The following is a 13,978-nucleotide window of genomic DNA, read 5'->3' as shown; positions in this document are numbered from 1 at the left end:
AAGATGCTTTCTCAGGGATTATTAATTATATTGTATTATTAGCCAACCACACTATGGGAACATATTTCACATGCTAACTAAAGTGCAATGACCATTTAGCTAATAAGTATGACTTGGTCTTTTAAATTTTCTTAATGATTAGCAACTTAGTAAAACTGTAACGCTGAGAGATAAAAATAACGAGTCAACAGGCTGTGTCTCAAGAACAGGTTTGAGCTGGAACTTTGCATGTAGCAGGGACAGATAAAGTGTACAGTCCTAATTACCAGCCTGATGTGACAAGACAAAAGTAAACATATTTGCAGATTTAACCAACTCGGGTGACCCCCCCTTCCTGCATTGCCACACGTGGTAAAAGTGCACCTGAGATAGCCCAGCCCAGCCTGTCAGCTTAATCTTTCCACCACAGCCCTGGTGAGGACAAGGGTTGAGTTCTGCACACCCTGTCCCAGGCTGCAGCCTGTGCTGCTGCAGCCCTGCAGAATTGATTTGAAACATCACAGGATGAGCAAAACATCATCTCCAGGGCAAGGTACAAACAAATTAAATTACAGTGGTAAAATGCATGGAGGCGTGTTGTCCACTTGTGGCCCAAAAGGGTCCCTCTTGGGAGGTCCCAGCCTGGAAGGAGAAGATTGACTTCCCTTAAATTCAGCAGCTGCTGTGAGGAAGCACAGTCTGAACCTTGGGGTGCAACTCTATAGCCCAGTGAATTGGAAACATGCTGGCAGCACACTGGGAAAAGATAATTTTGGCATGTGAAGTCTGCTAGTGCTGTGACTCCTGCTTCAAGCTCCATGGTCTTTGCTAGAGCTTAGCCAAAAACTTTGTAGAGGGGTAGGATGAAGAAGGAGTGAAAGCTGGATTACCTGGACACACAGCTTTCAGCTGACAGCTGTTTTTATAGAGTCGTTATACTTAAGTGCCTCTGAACCCCCGGGCAGATCTTTGGGGGGTTCAGGAGTGTGGCTGTGGGTGATGTTAGTGCTGTGGACTTTGGTCAGCTCATGTGTGCTGCACGACCCTTATGGGATCAGAGTTTCACCAGTCACTCAGTAACACATGGGAAAGCAAAGACTGACTGCTCAGAGTGTTGCTGAATGTCCCCCCTCTGCTGAGAAACTGACAGTGTCTCTGCCTGGTGACCCTCAGGCATTCAGACAAAGCTCAGCAGAGGTGTAGCAAAGCCATTTTGGATGATCTCATGTTCAACCACCATCGCGTGGCTGTAGCTCGAGCTGTTCTGTTGGCACACAAGGACCAAGCAGGGACATCCAGGACCCCAGTGCCAGCATCTTCCCTGCCACTCTGCCTCAGCTGTCCCGTTCTCTCATTCCTGGAAGGAACCCAGCCTGGCTCTGCCCCTGGAGCAGGGGCAAATCTGCTTTGAACCCCATCTCTCCCCAAATGCTCCTCTTGCCCATCTTGCCTAGAGAGGCCCCAGCACCACGTTTTAAGCTGCAGCAGCCTCTGTGCAAGCAGAGGTGTGCTTCACAGTGGGGCTTTACAGGTGGGCAGTGGGGATGGCTGGGGTTAGATGCCAGCACACCTTCAGTGAGGGTTCATCCTGATGCAGAGCCAGTTCCCAAGGGTTCCAGGGCTGTCCATCCCTGGGACTTCTGCCTCCCAGCCCCTCAGTCTCACCTCCAGACCATGCTTTTCAAAGGGGTCTAGCTGAGGGCTTGCATAGCAATTACCACCTATGGAGAAAACATATCCTACCAGGAAAACACCTTCTCTCTGGAGCTGGACCTAAGTCTGAGATGTTCCAAGGGAGAAAAACAAACAACAGTGCAAGCCAACACATGCTGTAGACATTGTTCATTGTCACCTTTATGTAACAGACATGGATAACATTGCTGAAAGCAAGAACCCGTCTCTTTTTTTTTTTTTTTTTTCCCCTCTTATTTGACATTCAGGCAATCCATTATAATATTTAACTAACTGCAGGAGACACCAGTGAGAGCTGAGCCTGCCATGCTAGTCTTGGCTGAGGAGACCTGCTCACAGCACACAGACCAAGCATTTGACCCAGAGCCTGTGCCCCAGCCCTGCTGCTGTCTTCTGTGCACGGCAACCTGGCCTCTGGTTCCATATGCCCTGGGTGCCTGTGTCAGCCCCAGGTCCACCACTGCTGCAGCACATGGCAGCATTGACCCAGTTCTTCTCTAGTGAAAACCCAGCAGACACTCCAGGAAAGCCTTTGGAGCAATCTCATTGGTTCCTATCACAGACCATGGCCAGAGGCCCAGTGGACCCTGTGGCTACACTTCCAGTCACTTCCCAGAATTTGCTTTAGGGTCTTAACAAGACAGTAAAGTCTACAAAGGATTTCAGGCACATGGAATGGAGCAGCAACCTTCCCTAAAGTCAAACCCACAGCAGCAGCTGCAGTCCTCCTTGGCCCACCTATTCTCATGCTTTTTACTGAGTTCCATCCGCTGTCACACTGTGGTCACAGCTTCACTGGCAGTCACAACGAGCTCACAGTGACCAAGCACTGCTGGTGTTTCATCTATACATAAATAATGGGTTTCTATCCCGAGAAAATTGCTAATAAGTAGCCTGGTAGCACAACAAGGAACATGCAAATCTTAAAGACTCAAGCAAACAGAGAGTGGGCTTTTACAATGATTCCAACATCTCTCCCAAAAAGGAAGAAGAATCTGTGCAGTTTGATTGTGTCACATAGCAGGGTCTCATAAAGAAACAACATGAGCACAAACAAGGTTATAGGAACAATACAACCTCCTGCCCAAATGCTATCTTGGCTGGAGCACATCCAGCCAGCAAACTCATAAGTGGTGCAAAGGGAGGGTCAGACCAGCAGAGCACCTTCCAGTTAAGGCTGCAATACCTGTTTCCCCTTTGGGCTTTCATTAATTGTCACGGCACGGGCAGCCCAAGGCCTGGGCTGAAGCTGGAGCCGTGGGTCTAAGCATCGTGCAGAAGGAAGGGAAGGCAGACACAAAGGGTGGGAAGGAGAAGCAGTGAGAGGTGACCTGGTGGTGGTGACTCCCTGGGAGGGATGGCAGCAAGACTCAAGTCTCCTGACCCGGCTGGGAGTGCCTGAGCCCCTTGTGTGGTCAATGATTTGCTGTATCTTGTGCTGCAGCAGGGATAAAAAGGAGGGAGGAAAGGCTTCCTAGGAGGACAGAGGGGGTAAATAGTCTGGCTGAAGCAAAAGAAAAAAATTGCACACCAGCCCAGCCCGAGTTTCTCAGCTTCTCCTAAAAAATGCCATGACTTGAGAAATCCTTATGAGATTGAGCAGCATTTCACAGAATCACAGGATATTAGGGATTGGAAGGGACCTCCGAAGATCATTGAGTCCAACCCCCCTGCTGGAGCAGGACCAAAAAAACACACACAACTAGGACAGATCCCTCAGAAAGGCATCCAGACAGGTCTTGAAAGTCTCCAGAGAAGGAGACTCCACAGCCTCTCTGGGGAGCCTGTTCCAGTGCTCTGTAACCCTCAATCTCCACAAGGCATGGGCAGCAAAGCAAACAAGGTGCATCCCAACTAATTCAGGGGGGATCCATCTTCTTCCTCTGCACAGGCAAGAGTAAGGGGGAATTTGCTCAGTCTGTTTTCCTTAGCACCTCAGGTGATCAGTGCCGTGTGCTGGCAGCACAACTGCACTAGCAGTTGGTTTCTCAAGGCATCTGATCACTCAGCAGAAGGAAGCAGGAAGCATGGGACAAAAAGATAAAAGCAGGAGGTGAGAGCATCACCCAGCCCCTCTTTCCTTCATCCCAGCTGAGGGACGGCCCTGCTCAGTGTCATGCTTTGCCAAGCAGGAAGATCATCAACGCACTGGGCTCTTCCACTGGGGCATGGAGACACACATGTAACATATACCTCCCCTCCTTTCCCCAGCTCTTCCTGCAGCCCAGTCCTACTGACTATTTCAGAGTACAATGCCAGGGCAGCACCTGTGTCTGGGCGGTGTGAGCCGCAGCAGCCAGAAGGTGCCCGATGGGTGGCTCCCCCTGCTCTGCCAGCTGCACGGTCATTGTGAAAGGAGACTTCAGCCCAACGTTCTTCCCACGGCACCTGCAGGAGCTCCGTGCTCAGCCCCTCCTTGCTGGGTGCGTGGCCGTGTCTACGCCTCGCTGCCTCGCAGGTCCTCCAGCTCCGTTATGGACTTGGCTGGGAGCTTCTTGCGGCGGAACGCGGCGGCGATCTCCTCAAAGGACTTTCCTTTCGTCTCCGGGACTTTGAAGTACGCAAACAGAAGGAAGACCAGAAGCAGAGCCGCGAAGATCACGAACACGTACGGTCCACACAGATCCTGCGGGGAGGAGAGGGAGGACAGGGGACATCACCATCAGCACTGCAGAGATGGCTTCCCCTTCTAACCCTGGGGTGCCCTGCGGGGCTTGGGGGCGGAGATCTGGGAGGCACGTCCACGTCCCGCTGGGCTGCTGCGGGAGCCCCGCAGCGGGGTGGTGCCGGTCCTTTATCGACGTGGTTGTGGAGGGATTTCTTACCGCTATGTACTGGAAACACATTCCCACGATGAAGTTGCAGGCCCAGTTGCAGAAGCCGGCGACGGCGATGGCGGCGGGACGGGGGCCCTGGCTGAACAGCTCGGCCACGATGAACCAGGGGATGGGCCCAGGCCCAACCTCAAAGAAGATGACGAAGAGGAAGATGGCGACCATGCTGACATAGCTCATCCAGGCAAACTGGCTCTGCAAGAGGGTGCACATGGTCTTACGGTCTCAACGTGGCTCTTAGTAATTATCACAAATTATTTTAATTAGGCTTTTTCTTTCAGAATTTTTTTTCTATTCAGACAATTGAAGCTCTAAACTCTTGTGCCAGGTGCTGGCTGGGCATGTGGCACCAGCACTGCCACTTGCAGAGAGATGTTGGAGCTCATAGCTATCAGCTCAGCTGCACCTTCAAGCCCTCTCCTTGTCTTGGTCAGGAAGAGACAAAATGATGTTGTCTTCAATAACCAGGGTGTTCAGTAAGGGAGGCCACCCCTCAATTGGTTTTACAGGAGTTTGCACCAGTGGTTTGGCCTGACTTTGATGGGGGGGGCGGGGCTGGCTCCATCCTCTGCCTGCTCTGCCCCATGTCTCACAGCTTGACCCTTCTCCTGGTGTTGGGAGGAATCGTGTCCCTTTTTTTGTGACAAGATGCTAGTCACTGCACCAAGCCAGGGAGATGCAGCTTGAGGGCTTAGTCCATACAAGGCTTGCACATGGTGATATGCTCTAAGTTTTCTTAGCAGGCAAGGGATTATGCCGTGGGAATAGTGCAGTTGCTGTGTAAGCAGCTGAGGTGGTCAGTGAGCTCAAGGAGGGGCCAGGGGACACATGTCCTTTGTAGCAGCATTGGGGTATCTCAGGGGCCAAAGAGCACAACATCCTCAGGCACTGCTGCAACCAGAGATGGCTCCAGCTATGGCCACTTTGAACTCTCCCTTCTAAGGACAGATGTTTTCTGAACTTTGAGATGAAAATGCAAAACATTCACTTCAGAGGGTGGTTTGTATTCTCTTGTTTGCCAACCGTGGAGAAAAAATGGAGAGAAATCCTTACCAGGAGCACAAGTCCAACCGTCATGGCCACAGCACTTATCAACATGCCCATCAAACCAGCCAGGAACAGGGACCGCCTGCCTGCCTTCTCCACCAGGAAGACCTGTGGGAACACGTGCAGCAGCTCAGTCTCCAGCACTGCTGCTCTCAGGAGATTCCATCAGGCCCCTTAGCAAGGGGCAGCCCGTTACCACTGCCACACCACACTCCTGCCCTTCTGAATCTTCAATGGCTCCTAGATTCCTTTTGTTTCCCTGGTAGCCCCAACGCTTAGCTTGTTCCTTCTCAACTCCTCTTGGTGGGCTCCAGTCATCTCACCCAACCAGGAACATCTGAGCCTCTACCAATCACTTTATCCAAGGAGGAGATGGAGGTCACTCCAGAGGACACTGCATCTGACCTGCCCGAAGATACCATCAACTAGCCTTTGAGGCTGCCTGCTCCTTCCCCTCTGCTTGAAAGGACAACTTTGGATGTCAGCTCAACTTTTGTTGCCATTCCAGCAAATTATTTATGCTTCCAGGAGAGCATCTCATTTTCTGGAGGCAGTTCATCCTGCTAACTCGTGAAGCTGCAGAGGGCAAGCCTCTGCTCTCCCTGCTCCCTTTGCCAAGGTCCACCCGGCCGTGCTTCTGCCTTCTGATCAGGGTCTGTCATTTATTGACAGATGCAGGAAATTTTTAAGTGTTCATGGCCAAAATAAGCAAGGAAACAAAGAGCAAATGCCCCAGGCTGCAAATAGCACAGCCCTGGGGCAGAGATTGAAGAGCAAGAGACCCTCCAAGCTGGAAGAAGACCTTTAAGCCACACACCTCCCTGCCCTTTTTCACAATAAACACCATGGTTTTTCCTCTATATGGGATCTGTGATGGACTTCCTCTAAAGCAGGTTCACCCCAAGACCTCCTGTCTCATGCACACTGGACTAAGATCTCTCAGAGCTGCGTGTTTCTACCTTGCTAGTCCTGCTTTGAGGTGGGTAAAGATCCTTTGCTCCCAAAGTCTCACTAGAGATGTGAGGGAAACAGGCTTGGCCTTTCCTGATCTGCTTCTATTAATGACCACAGTAAAAGAATAACTGCCTGCTGACTGGAACTGTGTCAGTACTCTCAGGAGAGGGACAAATGGATGGAAAGGCTGTGAAAACAGAACCGTCTTTTTAGTTTAGATACAATGGGAATAGGCACCGAATTACTTTGATTACTCTGGATTAGCCTTTGGCTATCACTTGGGCAGGTGCTATGTACATACAGAAAACAATTGGAAAGATAACAGGGAAGAGGGAGATCCTGAGCTCCTGGCTTCCCTGTCACAACCCCATCCCTGCCTGCTCCCCCAGGGGAACAGGACCAGCAGAATGTCAGTCTCAAAGGCAGCTTTTATTCCGGGGGGAATGCTGAGCTACCAGAGCTTCCCTGAGCACAGCGAGGCAGTTTACACTCGTGAAGCATTTAGCAGTGCTGTTTGATAGCAAGGGACTGCATTTCAAGGCTTGGTTTTTCAAATGAGACCAGTCCAGGGAATTATTTTTCCTGTGAATAAGGTGTGCAGGGTCAGCCCCAGCTCCAGAGTGGAATCATGTTTCCAAACCACGTTGTAGCTTACTTACCGAGATGACTGTGAAGACTGTGTTCACCACTCCAACGCCAATGGTTGCATAAACTGGCTGGTCAACTCCAGCCCTCTCAAAAATGTTTGTAGAGTAGTAAAAGATCTATCAAAATACATTAGGATGAAGGATTAGGCAACAGGGCTGGTGGAACTTTTTGTTCTCTTGAGGGAAGGGTTGCACTTGCTTGGCTAAGATGTGAAGTAATTTAATTATTATTAGTTTTCCAACTTTTTAAATGGCTTGTTATAATAATTAAAGCTGAAACTTTCAAAGGAGCCTGAGGGAGTTAAAAATCTCATTGAAATTCCCTTCCTTAGCTACTGCATTTGCACATTTAAAACAGTTTTCTTTCCTGTAGTCCCATGATTAATCTTGAAAGCCAGATCACCAGCACTCAGTGCTGGAGACCTTAATATGACTGGTTTTTAAATGCATTTTAAAATACTCTCACTAGTTTGGAAGGACCTGGGTTTCTCCCTTCTCTGAAAGAAAAAGGCGATTCCCATCTCCTGGAAGTTTAAGGGCAGGAGGTAGACTTGAAAAAGGGTTGAGTCTTAAGCCCATTTTGAAAAGAAGGTTCCATACTTCAAGATATAAAACAGTAATTTCTGACATTCCAGGAAGTGCTGCTAAAAATATCTAATAGATGGTGATTATGTAGTTCCTGGGGTAGTCGCTGAAAGAGAGCAAACTGCTGATGAACTCAGGTGTGAGGAAGATCATGGGACAGCTCAGTGAGGACTGCCTGTGCCAGCTGGTTTCATGCTGAACTCCCTCACACCCTTCTCCCCTCCTGCCTCCCTGCAGCCCAGCTCAGCGCTGAGGTCCACCTTCAACACCAACGGTGGTGGCTGATGAGCCTCCTGCAGTTACAGGAAAGCCTTCTCTTCCCCCCTGCAAGGCTTGGAAGGAGCCAGCATTGCCTTTTCATGCCCCGTGTGGATTTCTTTACAGGGAAATGTGTTTTGGGGACTCACTGCGTTGATCCCTGAGAACTGCTGAGATATCTGCACCATCAGAGCCACAATGACAGCCTGCTTGTACTTTGAAGAGGTGAAAAGTTGCCTTATGGAGACTTTCTTTTCACTAGCAGCTTCTTGCTTTTCCTTCTCCATCTCAGCAATCTCTTTCATTGGGTCACAGTTTCCTCTGAGCCTTTTCAAACCTTAAGAAAAAAAAACAAAGATCAACATTTTATTCTCAATGGTTGACACAGAGTAAGGACAAGAACCTCCCTAGCCAAACCCAGGGTAAGCCAACCACACAGTATTGTCCTCTTGCTCTGAGGACTCCTGTGGCACATCAAGCATGTTGGTTTTGCAAAAAATCCCATTTTTACAACTGGTTGAAGTCCCTTCCAACTGAATGGGGCTTTTGGGAGTGGCATCTGCTAGATGTGAGCTCTCTGATGGAAAAGAGTGACACGTGAAGGCTCACACCACTTGCAGAAACTTACAAGCAAAAGTGACTATATGCAAGTCAAATGTGCTGTGTGGGATGGAGCAACTACACCCAGTTAGATGTGTGAGCCCTCAGCTGGGCTTTTCCTCCTGTGTTTAATACGATGGGTAGTACGTAAACAACTCCAGACAAGACCAAAATGTGTGTCTTACTTTTTTTAGCTTCTTCCACCTTCCCCAGTTTGATGTAAAGGTATCGGGGGCTCTCAGGGCAGAGTAAGAGCAGGAAGAACTGCAGGAGAGCAGCCACACCAGACAGACCGAGGAGCAGGGGCCACATCTCATCATTGCCCAGGAGAAAGTCTAGTCCAAGGACCTGGAATAATTGAGGCATGTGTGAATGGCTTATTTTGCACTCTAGAAAAAGCAAGTGATTGGCCACTGTGGCATTTCAAAGTGGCAACCTGGGAGAAAACTAGAAGCAAATACCAATTCTCAGTCCTAACATTTTTTTATTTTTTTTTTCTTTAGTTGTGCTCCACATTTACAAGAAGGGAATGAACAGATGGCATAAAATGTCATGAGTGAGACTGGCTTATGGGTGCTGTGGGACAAACCTTTGCAAGCCTGTTTTCCACCCTGGGGTGGTTCAATCCTCCTTGGAACCAGCAGTAGACTGGTGCCTGTACAGCACCACTGTGTTAACAGCTCAGCAAATGCAGGCATGCTGATGAAATGTTTTCTCCTCACACTAAGCTACCCTGAGTTTTCAGGGGAATATGTGTCCTAAGCAGCTCCCCAAAGGCACAGAGCTTGGACAGAGGTCCATGCAGCACAGGATGCCTCAGCTGCCTGGCCACCAGCTGAGCACCAGGGCTGCAGTGCAGCTCAAGGCTCAGCAAACAGGCTAACTTGAGCTTTGCTTCTGTCTGTGGTTGGAAAAGGTGCTCCAGAAGGGTTGTGAGTACTTGCAACCTTTTTCCTTCCATAAGGCATTTTTTGCATTCCCACAGCCAGTGAAGCTGGCAGGACCTACCTTGTGAGGTTGTTTCTTTTTTTTCCCCATGGTCTGGGGGCTAAGTCAGGTTAGATGAACTTTGTGGTTACACTAAGTAGTTCTGGATGCATTTGTTCTCAGGACATTTATGTGTCAGCCTGTTACGTAGCTGGGACTCCTGCCATAGTGGGAAATGCTGATGGAGATGTTGGACTCCCTGCTTCTGGATGGAACCATTTTGGAGTACCTGAACATCAGGGATCTCATGTTCAGGATCCAGCCTGACTGGTGAGATGCATATAAAATCTTTGCAGTGGAGGAGAGAAATTGTTTGCAAAAGTATGTTTTTCTTTCATTAGAAGTCATCTTTGTTAAGGACAGCTCTGACTCAAAGTAGGAGTTTAACTCCACTAGAGCAGATTGCTTCCCACCTTCCATCAGTTTTGGGGTGGAATGATAACCTCTGAAATACCCTCTCTGAACTCATGCACTTTCCTTCTTACCTGACTGATGAGGATTCCTGTGACGATGGCAAGTTGGTGCAACGTCCCCAGCGCTCCTCGAAGGGCCGTGGGAGAGACCTCACTGACGTACATGGGCACGAGTCCAGAGGAGAGCCCTGCACCAAGCACATGTGGGCATCACCTCTTCTAGATCACAGCTCAGCAACCAGCAGAAACCACTTCCCAAATGGGAAAGGAGGATGGAGCCTCCTTTGTGCTGCATCCCACACTCCACCAAGTGCCTCCTGCCTGCCTGGGAACAACCCACACCCTGCAGCAGTGCTCCATGTCCCTGGATTCAGAGTCCTGAGCTGGGAAGCCTTTACACTTGAACACCTACATATGAGCATGGAGCAGAGATCATCTGCTGGGAGAAATTATCACAGAGCAAAGAGCTTTCTTAAACTTGCCTTGAACCTTCAGAGCAAAGTGTTGTGTACCAGTTGTGTACCAGTAGCAGTGATAATGAGCTGCTATTTCCAAGCTAATCCTTGTGTAATTCCATATTAGTTGCCTACTATCTTATCCTCTCAATGTACAGTGCTCCTGTACTATCTGCTAGATAGTCCTGTTGTCTAGGGAACCTGTTGCAAACAGCATGGCTAATAACACATTCTTACAACTGCCACCAGCATGATCCAGCCTGCAGATACAGAGGAGGGACTCGCTGCTTTCTAGGATACATAAACTAAACTGATTTCATGACAGAACCAATCCAGATACTTCTGGGAAAGACCGTGGATTGAGGAGGACAGACAGAGGGGGAAGAGGGGAATGCCCACCCGTGAAACCCCTTCTGAATGAGACCAAAAAGATGCAAGAAGAGGAGAAACTGCAGCTGCAGCCCTGGAGCAGTGCCCAGGAGCTGAGCAGCCTGGCAAGGGAGGGGTGACCCTGGGGGCCTTACCGCAGTACAGCCCCGTCACTGCTCGCCCGGCGATGATCAGCAGGTGGGACGGCCCGAATTTCGCCAGCCCCATGAGCAGGTTCCCGGCGATGGAGAGGACGTTCACCACCAGCATGGCTTTCACCCTGCAAGGCAGCAGCAGCACAGCTCCTTCTGGCTCCTCTCCCAGCCAGAGCAGCCATCGCCGCACACAGACAGAGCCATCAAGGGACTGAACCAGCACGACAGGGGGAAAACAATGATTGGGCTAAGGGTGCAACCAGAGTAGCTGAAAGTAACTGTCCATCCTGTGCAGAGGCTGCTCGGATGCCCTCCTCTCCCTTTTTCCATGGGAAGAAAGGGGGGAATTTTGAATTTAGTCAAGGCTGCTCCCAGCTAAAAGTTGTAATAAAATATCTGAGAATTGATAATAATGATTATAATAATTGTTACTATTATAATAATTGAGGATTTTCATAAGCCAGAATCTGTGAAGGTTGAGACGTTGTTTTGGAGGTTTGAGGGGTTTGATTTTCATTAAATTGGGGAAAAGAACACAAACTGTTATTTCTACAGAGAGGAAACAGTTCTGGGGTTAAAAATCAAACAAAAAGGATTAGAGCTGTGGCACATGAGTTGCAGCACACCAGGTCCTCTCACCTCCCCAGCCGGTCACCGATCCAGCCCACGGTGAAAGAGGAGACCATCCCACCGACGGCAAACATGGAGACAGAGAGGGACCAGTACATGGTGAGGATGTGCTGGGAGGCCCCAAGGTCCTCGCCGGGGTGGGCTCTGGGTGCCAGTGTGCCCTCAGTGCTGCCCCAGGGCTCCGTGCTGGGGACAGGGACAGTGCCATCCTCCCCGGAGGTGTTGGTGGCAATTCTGTCCAGGGGGGCGATGCCCAACACGCGCCCGTAGTGGGCTTCTATCACCTGTGACAGGCAAAGAGGAAAATGACATTGGCTCAAACCTATAACCACCCCAATCCTGTTTTGGGGTTTTTTTCCTGCCCCAGGAGAAGTTTTGCATCACAGGCTCTGCAGGGGTAGAATCTTGGGGTCCCCACAGCCCCCAAGCACCTGGAGCCTGGGAAGAAGGAATGGCATGGGCAGGCATGGAGCTTCCCTCCTGCATGTCCCCCCCATCCAATGCCACCTCTGGGGAGGGGGGGTGAGTGTGGTGTCCAGATTCAGCTCCTGTGGGGAGGTGCTGTACGTCCCTGGGCTTGTGGGGACCACACTGCAGCGGGGACAGCACAGTGACATGCAGAGGCTGGCTCCTTTCCCGCGAGGTTGGGCAGCAGGGGGTCCCCACTGCTTCCTCACACATATCAGAGGGGCTTTGTACTGCGGGAGATAGTGCCTGGGGAAGGGACAGAGCCCTCTGAGGGCTTCTGCAGGGGACAAACCAGCCCTGGCTGCCCTGAAGCCCTTGGCTGCACATGGCTTGAGAGGGGGGTAGGGGGGTGCAGCTTACCTTCTGGGGGGCATTAATGACACCCAAGCTGTAGCCATACTGGAAGAAGCCCAACACTGCAGTGAAGACGGAGAGGATCAGCGTTCCTGTGAGGTGCTGAGGGAGGAAGCAGAGAACAGCCTCACCTTGCTGGCCTGGCCCTGCCCAAGCCCAGGGGGCTGCACCCTGTCCCCATCCCAAGGGACCCTGCTCCCCAGCTGGCTGCGACAGCAGGACTCCGGGATGCTGCTGCCCAGCACGGGTGCTTTGTCAGGCTCCAGAAGAGAAGGGAAAGGCCCTGGGGTGGGCAGGATCAGGCCCCAGAGCAGAGTGGCATTGCCCTGCAGAGTGCCCTGTGCTGGGGCTCTCCCTGCTGCCTTGCGCCATGGCCAGTGCATGGGCAGCACCACTGCTGGAGCAGGACTGCTGGGGAAAACCTCTGGCTTTCAGCAGTGATGTTTCAAGCATTATTTCCTTCCATCACAGTTAAAATTATCTGAACGGAGCTCTTACAAATAAAAAATAATCCCTTGACCCCTTTGCTCCTGCACTCAGGATGCAGACGTCAAAGAGCAATTAACTGGGGGAGAGAATTGGTTTTTTTCTTGTTTTTGTTCTTGGTGAGCAGAAAATACTGTTGCTCAGTGCTGGGCTCCCGCAGAAATTCTAGTGCAAAAATACCACCAAGCCATAGTTACCTTCTCTGTTTGCATTTTGTTTTTCTTGTCCATCCTGCAGGTCCTCTACTGTCCTCCCAGGAGCAGTCACTGTCCTGGGCTCTGGAGCAAGGCAGGAGCTTCGGCAGTGAAGGAGGGACAGCAGGGCTGGGATGGAGGCGAGAGGAATCAGCAAAGGTGGCTGGTGCTCCAAGGGATGGGACTATATCACCTCTGGAGTTAATGAGAAACCCAAGGCTTCCATGTGGAATGTGGCCACGGCTCGGCTCAGAGCAGCCACTACCAATCCTGTATTTGGGGGGACAAACAGAACTACAGGAGACTGGCAAAGACATGGAGTGGACCTGGGAAATGCAAATGATCCAGCTGAAAGGCTGGATTGGGGCTGTCCCTCAGCTGAACAGTCCCACATGCCAGGGACTCGGGGCCACGCTACAGCCACAGATGTTCAACACCTTCCTCAGCCCCTGTGCTGGGTTTGTGTGCTACAGGACAAACCTCTTGCTGAATGAGCAAGAAGAATCCTTTCCAGCGTGTGTACCAAAGAAGCTAGAAAATGAGTAAGAGTGTTTTATTTAAATTTCACTTGCTACCTGCTTTAAAATTTATTGGGGTGTGTGTGTAGCATACACAGCCAAACACAGGTTAAGTGCAGGTGTCTCTATACATGTCCATACATACCTGCACACAGCCCCTCACCCCGCAGCTGCAATGCTAAGAAACCTGTAGCTGTAACACCAGGACACACCCGTGTGTGTGCATCCCCAGCATTCAGACTAGACAGCTCAGGGTGGAGCTGGGGCTAGAACACAACAAAATTGCCCAGAATAGGACAACAGACGTTTTCCTCCAGGAGCCCGTGGTGTCTGAGCTTGCAGCAGCACCAGCT

The 13,978-nt window shown here is 50.6% G+C and overlaps 1 protein-coding gene across 1 annotated transcript; it reads right to left on the bottom strand.

The window, feature by feature from the left end:
* Positions 1–1,806: 1,806 nt before the first annotated feature.
* Positions 1,807–13,338, bottom strand: SLC2A2 (solute carrier family 2 member 2). The gene is made up of 11 exons (XM_051626367.1): positions 13,111–13,338; positions 12,434–12,529; positions 11,615–11,889; positions 10,976–11,100; positions 10,069–10,184; positions 8,782–8,944; positions 8,146–8,333; positions 7,166–7,270; positions 5,559–5,660; positions 4,497–4,700; positions 1,807–4,297 (listed from the first exon to the last, which is right to left on the bottom strand). Exons 1-11 carry the CDS (start codon positions 13,141–13,143, stop codon positions 4,109–4,111), a joined length of 1,596 nt encoding a protein of 531 aa, XP_051482327.1. The 5' UTR covers positions 13,144–13,338; the 3' UTR covers positions 1,807–4,108.
* Between the last annotated feature and the right edge of the window lie 640 nt (positions 13,339–13,978).

Source organism: Apus apus, chromosome 8, assembly GCF_020740795.1.
Source record: "Apus apus isolate bApuApu2 chromosome 8, bApuApu2.pri.cur, whole genome shotgun sequence".
NCBI classification, from domain to species: Eukaryota; Metazoa; Chordata; class Aves; order Apodiformes; family Apodidae; genus Apus; species Apus apus.
This window is presented reverse-complemented; position numbering and strand designations above follow the sequence as displayed.